This window comes from Salvelinus sp. IW2-2015, linkage group LG3, assembly GCF_002910315.2.
Source record: "Salvelinus sp. IW2-2015 linkage group LG3, ASM291031v2, whole genome shotgun sequence".
NCBI lineage: Eukaryota > Metazoa > Chordata > Actinopteri > Salmoniformes > Salmonidae > Salvelinus > Salvelinus sp. IW2-2015.
Genome location: NC_036840.1, coordinates 6,744,745 through 6,753,257, shown reverse-complemented (window position 1 = coordinate 6,753,257; position 8,513 = coordinate 6,744,745). Strand labels below are relative to the sequence as shown.

Sequence of the window (8,513 nt, the reverse complement as noted above, 5' to 3'; positions counted from 1 at the left end):
GGAGTCCTGAGTGTCCATGTCAATAAAACCACATGATCATTGACCTACTGTCAAGTTGTATGTTGGTATACAGTATGGAGCAGTGGAGGCTGCTGAGGGGAGGACGGCTCATAATAATGGCCAGAATGGCGCAAATTGAATGGCATCAAACACCTGGAAACCATGTGTATGATGTATTTGATATCATTCCACCTATTCCACTCCAGCCATTACCACRAGCCCATCCTCCCCAATTAAGGTGCCACCAACCTCCTGTGGTATAGATGGGGTAATTTGGGGCGGCAGGTAGCCTAGTGGTTAGAGCGTTGGGTCTGTAACCGAACGGTTGCTGGATCGAATCCCAGTCTACAAGGTAAAAATCTGTCGTTCTGCCCCTGAACAAGGCAGTTGGCCTACCGGGGAACAGTGGGTTGTCATGGTAAATARGAATTTGTTCTTAACTGACTTGCCTAGTTAAATAAAAGTTGAATAATTCTGGTCTTACACTGCTGTTGCTCTGTGGTGTGGCTTTGTTGACCAGCACAGCGAAGGTGACCCAGTCGCACTCCTCCAGCTTCTCCCGGGCCAGGCGCTCAGGCAACTGGGAGAGCCGAATCAGCTTGCGGTCGGCCATCTTACGGTCCATCTCCGTGGAGGACACGCGTGGTCGCCTGAAACCAACGAACCAATCAGAATCCAGATCTGAGCTTCGGACAAGAAACCTTGGAGTGTTTATGTGTGTGTTACAGGTAGATGAGTTTGTGTGTGTTACAGGTAGATGAGATTGTGTAGATGATAGATGAGTGTGTGTGTGTTACAGGTAGATGAGTTTGTGTAGATGATAGATGAGTGTGTGTGTGTTACAGGTAGATGAGTTTGTGTAGTGATAGATGAGTGTGTGGTGTGTTAAAGGTAGATGAGTTTGTGTAGATGATAGATGAGTGTGTGTGTGTTACAGGTAGATGAGTTTTGTGTAGATGATAGATGAGTGTGTTGTGTGTTACAGGTAGATGAGTTTGTGTAGATGATAGATGAGTGTGTGGTGTGTTACAGGTAGATGAGTTTGTGTAGATGATAGATGAGTGTGTGTGTGTGTTACAGGTAGATGAGTTTTGTGTAGATGATAGATGAGTGTGTGTGTGTTACAGTAGATGAGTTTGTGTAGATGATAGATGAGTGTGTGTGTGTTACAGGTAGATGAGTTTGTGTAGATGATAGATGAGTGTGTGTGTGTTACAGGTAGATGAGTTTGTGTAGATGATAGATGAGTGTGTGTGTGTTACAGGTAGATGAGTTTGTGTAGATGATAGATGAGTGTGTGTGTGTTACAGGTAGATGAGTTTGTGTAGATGATAGATGAGTGTGTGTGTTTACAGGTAGAATGAAGTGTGTGTGTGTGTGTGTGTGTTACAGGTAGATGAGTGTGTGTGTGTGTGTGTGTGTGTGTGTGTGTGTGTGTGTGTGTGTGTGTGTGTGTGTGTGTGTGTGTGTGTGTGTGTAACAGGTAGATGAGTGGTGTGTTACAGGTAGATGAGTGTTGGTACAGATGGTTGTAAGTAGTAGTTTGTGTGTGTGTGTTACAGGTAGATGAGTGTGTGTGTGTTACAGGTAGATGAGTGTGTGTGTGTTACAGATAGATGAGTGTGTGTGTGTTACAGATAGATGAGTGTGTGTGTGCTCTGACCTCAGCCGCAGTCCAGAGTACTTCTCGATGGCGACGTCTTTAGGGAGAGATGGAAGGGGGTTGGCCTGTCGTACGGCGGACAGGGCCGCAGCAGCATTGGACTGGGAAGGTAGCGATGAACGTAGGGTACTGTTGGTCCTACTACTGCTTGCTATTGGCTGGAAGGAGCTGTGAGTCTTAATCTCCACCAGTGGMCCTCTGGTGTCTGTAGCGGCTGCTGTAGCGCTRGGCTGGACCTGGTGAGCTGTCCTTTGACCTTTGCGTTTGAACAGGTCAGCGTTGTTGAGCTGAGCGGTGAAGTCGGAGGACTCCTGTAGCTTGGTGCCGTCTCCTCGKTCTGGGGCAGACGAGGGCKTTCCTACTGTCAAAAACAACAGATGAAGAGATTCCTTTAAAACACACATCCACAGGCACCACCGTCACCCATTACACTTTACACAGATGCTCCTTACATGACATGGTAAGTCGCCACTGTGTTCCTGTAAGGTCAGCCTTGACTTTGATGAGAATACATCCTGAAACACAATGGAAACACAAAAAAACATATGAAAGTATTACCTGCTTGGGGCTTGGTCTTCTGTGTGGGACGAACTGGCTTGGAGGAGCTCTGTTTGGGGGGACCCTGTGAGGGAGTGTTCGCTTTAGAAGGTGCCTTTGTTCCTGGGATGCTGTTTGTGGTAAAGGTGGCTGTAGAGCTCTTCTGGGAGGCCTCTAGCTGCTGCTGCAGCCTCTGCATCTGCTCCTGCATACACCTCAGCTCCTCTGAGAACACACAGAAACACACCCAAATAAGATTAGAACCTGAAAGCTGCCATGAGTTAAAAAGCAAAGGAGACAGTGTGTCAGTATGTCAGCTGAGCAGCTGACATACCTACTCTTAAAGTATCTGCATTTTAGAAACATTTACTSTATACATACTATAGGCGTTACTGCTACGCTACAGCGCTATCATAATCATTTTGAGGTACTGAACTCCTTGTGGACAAACCTTGTAAATCTTCTTGGGATTTATTGAGGTTGTCCGGAGCCTCCCCTACAGACGGCTGTGTTTCAACTTCTTCCTCCTCTTCAATGCCATCCACATCTCCAAAGAGGGCAACGGCTCCATCCTCTTCCTCCCTCTCCCCACCCTCTCCCTCCAGTCCCTCCCTGTACTCTTCATCATCATCATCGTTGTCAAACAGGTCATCTAGGTTGTCCTCCGCTTCCTGGCTAGCCTGCTGCTCCTCTCCAGCCTCGTTCTCAGCCAGCAGCTCTGTTAGAAGGTCCAGGTCATCATCACCTGACACACACACAGTGTTATAGAGTTTTGTTTTGATCAAAGCCATATATTGATTATGCCCCCAACCAAACACAGACACGCGAGTTGTATCCCTTACCATCCATTTCCTGGAATTTTAAGATCAAGCCTTTCCCGATAAAAAAAGCAGATCTAGGGGGAAAAAATACACAGGTATTTTAACWGTCATATCCCGAAGACACAAGTGTTTATTGACATGTCATTAACTGTTATTTATGGACACGGCTAGCTAAAGCTTCACAATTTCCATTGTGTATATTCTCTCCCATTATCTGTTTCCTACTGACATCGAAATAAGTTATCCGATTTTTCACAACGCTTATACTAGCAACAACGCGTACAGCAAGCTAGCAAACACATTATGAATATGATCTACACTCCAGACAGTGCGATAGCCGCGGTAGCAACAATGTAGCAAGCAATGACACACGGCCCGCAACAGTGTCACTTTGAGATAATGACGGTCACTTCAGGTCAAATTACGTTGTCGATTGTATACTTCGTGTGTAGTGACCAAGAAAACGAWTTTTTCTTGCAAAGAATTATATTGTTCACCTTACTTGATGATTTCAGGGACTTCTCCAGCTAGCTATCCTCGTTTCTTCAAAATACTACTGAGAAAGAACTGAATCTGGCGCTAAACGAAGGACCCCTATCAAATAGAATAGTGGCTACTATTTTGCCTGTCCACAAAGTATGTGGTAGATGTTTCCACTCACAAATTACTCGCATATCGCAAATAAAATCATAGAAAACGGTATAACTAGTTAAATTTTTTGTTGTTGAAATTATASATTATTTTATTGACTGGTGTCGCTAAAGTAGGCATGGCTTATTTAAATATAGGCTACAGTCCTTGTCCGAATATATAAACAACGTTTATGAACGTCAACAAACATGGTATGTCCTATCAGGGATCAACAGCATATTGMAGTTGAATGGTTAAGGTAAGGGTATGTTGCGTCCCAAGGATTCCGGATTGCACTGACTGAACAAACATATGAAGGAATTTAACTAGGCAAGTTCGTTAAATTAAGAACAAATTCGTATTTACAATGACGGTTTACCAAAAGACAAAAGGCCTACTGCGGGGACGGGGGCTGGGATTAAAAATAAAAAGATGGGACAAAACACACATCACGACCAGAGAGACAACACGACATAATGAGACCAAATACAACATAGCATGGCAGCAACACATGGTACAAACATTATCGGGCACCGACAACAGCAAAGGCAAGAAGGTAGAGACTGTCAGTAAGTGTCCATGATTGAGTCTTTGAATGAAGAGATTGAAATAAAACTGTCCAGTTTGAGTGTTGGTTGCAGCTCGAGCTGCTTTATACCATAGATATAAAGTGGATTCTGTTCTATATCTATGGTGGGTACTCTCATGTTGCATTTTTCAGGTGCCATCAGATGTGTGTGCAACAACACAGACAGAAACAGCCTACTGTACCAATAACACCTTTATTACATATTTTCATAATTATTTTACAGAATCACAGGATTTGTAAATACATCTGGATACAGAAGTTAGTAGTTAGYTAATACAGTACACACTCCCTTGCATAGTCATACTTCCTGCAGGCTACATAAGCTGTAAATAGGTTTAATTATAAATGTACAAACCATGACGATGGATAAAATGTATGTGCAATATACATTTACAAAAAACAACATTAAAGTGTCTTAGGCATCCTTCCCTCCGTTGAAGCAATATATTTTCGAATTATTCAAAACGAAATGTCTATGCTGTAATTGTAATCTAGTCATAACCTTCATCCAAACAGAATTACAGCTTGATTCAATTGAACCACCCGAAAATCCATAATAAGCATTTAATAAAACAATTCAAAACTAACGCTTTAGCAAGAAACAAAGTGACAGCTGTCAATAAGRAAAAAAAGTTACCAAACTTAAAATACATATTCCAGTTCTCCATTTATCACCTAACAGCATAATAAACGTGATACATTTTACAGGATCTTTTTCACCCCTCTAACAAAAAAAAGTGTGTCTAGTTGTGCACTGTAAGAACACATATGATATGTTCTAAAACATAGACCAGAGCAACATAGCCCTGAACTGCAAAATAAACACACTTTTTAGAGCATAAAGGTACCATTTTACTCTGCAATAAATCAGATGATGATGAAGAATCAGATTATGGTGCATCTGCGGCAGTTGTCTTTGTTGTTGCTGATGACTATGATGAAGGCTCAGATGATGCAGTCCATGATGTGAATCTGCAGGGTGTCCAGGTCTGGTAGGATCTCGTTACACTTGGGGCAGACGTGCTCCGGTATATTCCCCTGCTGCTGCCAGTCCCTGGCATCACCACCTATCAGACACACAGTGGTATGGTAACTGTATTCCCTTATATACACACACACACACATAATTACATCCTTTATCGTTGTTGTAATGTGAGATGGAGAGGAGCAGAGGGTTTTCTTGATATAATAAATACGAGATCACATTTAATTGGCAGAAAACAATATGATGTGCCCTGGCTTGAACCTTGTTAAAGCCAGGTACTGTCCTGTACCTCTGGCTCCTTCCATGTTGTGTGGACCAGCACCTCCATGTGGATTGCCTCCACGTGGCATGTGTCTTCTCTGCATATCGCTCAGAGATTGCCTACAGAAACCAGTCGTAGTCAAGCGGTGGATCCAAAATGGCAGTGAGCGTGACCTAATATGACCAGTCTGATCACATGACCAATATATAATCTGATGCTCACCTGCCCAGTGAGTCCATCTCGTCCTGTAGCTGAGTATTCTGTTTCTTGACAAACTCCAGCTGAGCAGACAGACGTTCTTTCTCCTCGTGAATCTTCTCCCGAGCTGCTCGCTCCGCATAGAAGTCAGACGAGTACACCTCCGCCTGAACAACAAATAACACACACACACAAAATTATTAAAATGATAGGCACAGATAGAAAATCACAGACAGACAAAACATTTGTCTATATGTGTCAATAATTATAAAAGTGTGGTTGTTTTGTTGTACAGATATAAATGTGAATGCCATGTACAGAATGGTGTATTGGTTATAAATTTAATTTCAGCCAAATAAAAATTCATATTCAAAAGATCTTGTAAATGTTGTATAAATGTGGGACTAACAACCAACCAACAAGCCCCTGGTGGTGGGGGGGGGGGGATCGTAAACCATAACTCAAGAGTTAAGAGGGATATTCATGAAAAATGTATGTTTCTGAGAAATGATGTTGCAAACTAATTTGGAATGATGCCAGCAATACACCTGCTCAAACATTATTAAAGTACATGGCTCAAGGACACCACTTGGGTCTAGTTCTATAAGTGGAGCATTAACCTCGCTTGTGCTGATTTGTTGAGATCACACTCCTCAAAGAAGCCATGAACGGACCCAATTTCTATATTCTGCTTCTTGCTGGAGTCTTGGTCAGCGGGCAAGGTAGGCTGTTTTAAGTTGTAGGCTGAATGAAGTGTTCATTTCTTAGTGTATGAGGTTGGTTATCAGGAAAAAATAAAATAATTTGTCTTACAGCCCACATACATGAAGAGTGAGTAACCAAAATGTCTAGGAGGTGCATACTACCATTACCATACAATTACTCTTTGTACATTATGATGCTGTGTTACAGTATATGGAATCAGTTTATCGTTCCCTTGCTTGTGTGTTGCAGAACTCCGATGGGAAAACCAATTTGACCAGCCCTTACAKTTTAACTGCCCTTCAAGAMAATCCATCTCCCACATAAATAGGTGAGAAAAGTCCAAAGGCTCTTATCTGCTTACTATCAATCTTCTACCAAAATGACGGCACAGATTCCCAAAATGAAATGTCTACTCTAATCATTAGTGCCGTTTTACTTTTCATCACCAATTATAAACCAAATGATCTCATTGTTCTGCTTAGACCAGTAGGTGCGCTGCACTGTTGATATTGGGCATATCAACAAATTAAAACTTCAATGCATTTTTTGTTTTCAAATCATTTCAACTATTAATATGTATGTGCATTGTCATATATCTAATTTCAGTCAGCATGACAACTCCTATGAAGACCGTGTGTGGGACTTTGAGTGCAAAGACACATTTGTCTCAGAGCCTGAGTGCCACTGGTCTCCTTACGTAAATGACTTAGAACAAGAGTTCAGCTTCAAATGCCCCAATAACTATGTCCTCRCTGGGGTGAACAGCTATCATTCCAACCCCCATGAGGACAGAAGGTGAGTAGACAACGTTTACCAGATCCTATGTTCAATTGGTTATTCCATTGGTTCCACCAAGTGCCACTGAAGTATTTGAAAGAAAACAAGTATTTGACAATGATTTCCATCACTGTGTCACAGGTGGAAGTTCTACTGCTGTCGAGTCAACAGCTACTGTAACCAGGACTGTCAGTGGACCCCCTACGTCAACTACTTTGATGAGGTCATCTCTTGGCAAGTCCCAGGCCTGAACTACCTAGTTGGGGCCGGAAGCTACCATTCAAATTATTATAAGTGAGTACAATGTGTGTGTGTTATGTAGGTCAGGGGAGCTATGTTTCAACAACAAGAAAGTTTACCTCAAAATGTATTGTGTATTTTCAGAGACCGTCGTTGGAGATACCAGTACTGCACACGGAAGTCAAACTGCTGATATTACAGCTGATTATTGCATTCTTGACCCAAATGATGAGTAAAGATTGCCTACTACCTTCTTTCTTGTGTTTCATTGAATTCTTTCATTCATTAATGCATATTCACATTTAAAAATCAAGCCAGTCTGAGAAGTATACTTTTAAAAAATATTTTTTAAGAAAGACACCTTATGAAAATATAAATTGTTAAACTTTTTKGGAAGGGTACTTAGCCTCAATTGAATTACTGGTTTAACAAAGAAGCTGCCTTCACTGACAGTCACTCAGAGAGTCTGTACAACTTCAAATGTTCACACAGAGTTCACAGTAAGTAAAAAATAATGGTTTAACCTTTTTCCAAGTGTGAGAACACACACACACCACACAAACCTCCAGCTCAAYGCAGAATAATTCACATGACACACAGAAACACACACAACTAGATGGAGAACACACACAGAAAACCAACCTGRGCCTGGAACACAGAGATCGTCTCCAGCTCCTTCTCCTTCTGATACATCTCCTGCTTCATGACATCTATCTGCTGTTGCTTAGCAGCCAGGGCCTTCTCTGCTGCRTCCAGTCTGGTCTGCAGGTCTCCCACCTCCTTAGTGACCAGTGGCTGGAGGCCACACAGAGGGCAACGGTCAGATTCATCACCTTCACCATGCCATACCATTTTGACAAAGGACAAAACAGTGCAAAGTGCCAAACTAAAAAAAAAATCTGTTTAACAGAGGCTAAGTAGTGTGGTCACCTCTCGGTTCTTGCTCTCTTGCTTCAACTCGTTGTAGTCCTCGAATAGCTTGGTGTAGGCATCCTTCAGCTGGGTCAGATTAGTCCTGAGGAGGGGAGGGGCAACTGACTCATGATGACTAAGGAGTATTTAGATATAGAAACTCATGGCATTGACCAGTGGAAACTGATAGGGGG

At 42.4% G+C, this 8,513-nt stretch overlaps 3 protein-coding genes across 3 annotated transcripts in view; 1 reads left to right on the top strand and 2 right to left on the bottom strand.

Moving 5' to 3' along the window:
- Window positions 1–3,617, bottom strand: part of mcm10 (minichromosome maintenance 10 replication initiation factor) — a 16,242-nt gene extending 12,625 nt beyond the window's left edge. Inside the window, 6 exon segments of the mRNA XM_070436515.1 lie at window positions 485–650; window positions 1,664–2,024; window positions 2,222–2,425; window positions 2,652–2,945; window positions 3,043–3,095; window positions 3,519–3,617. Of these exon segments, the coding sequence (XP_070292616.1) occupies window positions 485–650; window positions 1,664–2,024; window positions 2,222–2,425; window positions 2,652–2,945; window positions 3,043–3,049 (1,032 nt within the window). The 5' untranslated portion in view covers window positions 3,050–3,095; window positions 3,519–3,617.
- Window positions 3,618–4,414: 797 nt separating this feature from the next.
- Window positions 4,415–8,513, bottom strand: part of optn (optineurin) — an 11,506-nt gene continuing 7,407 nt past the window's right edge. The window contains exons 5-9 of the mRNA XM_070436511.1: window positions 8,338–8,457; window positions 8,050–8,202; window positions 5,710–5,852; window positions 5,515–5,606; window positions 4,415–5,307 (exon numbers count right to left, since the gene is read on the bottom strand). Coding sequence (XP_070292612.1) covers window positions 5,186–5,307; window positions 5,515–5,606; window positions 5,710–5,852; window positions 8,050–8,202; window positions 8,338–8,457 — 630 coding nt within the window. The 3' untranslated portion in view covers window positions 4,415–5,185. The remainder of the gene's footprint in view (window positions 5,308–5,514; window positions 5,607–5,709; window positions 5,853–8,049; window positions 8,203–8,337; window positions 8,458–8,513) is intronic.
- On the top strand, window positions 6,309–7,661 carry LOC111949846 (hemagglutinin/amebocyte aggregation factor). The gene is made up of 5 exons (XM_023967180.3): window positions 6,309–6,407; window positions 6,640–6,718; window positions 6,997–7,185; window positions 7,309–7,461; window positions 7,552–7,661. Exons 1-5 carry the CDS (start codon window positions 6,350–6,352, stop codon window positions 7,598–7,600), a joined length of 528 nt encoding a protein of 175 aa, XP_023822948.1. The 5' UTR covers window positions 6,309–6,349; the 3' UTR covers window positions 7,601–7,661.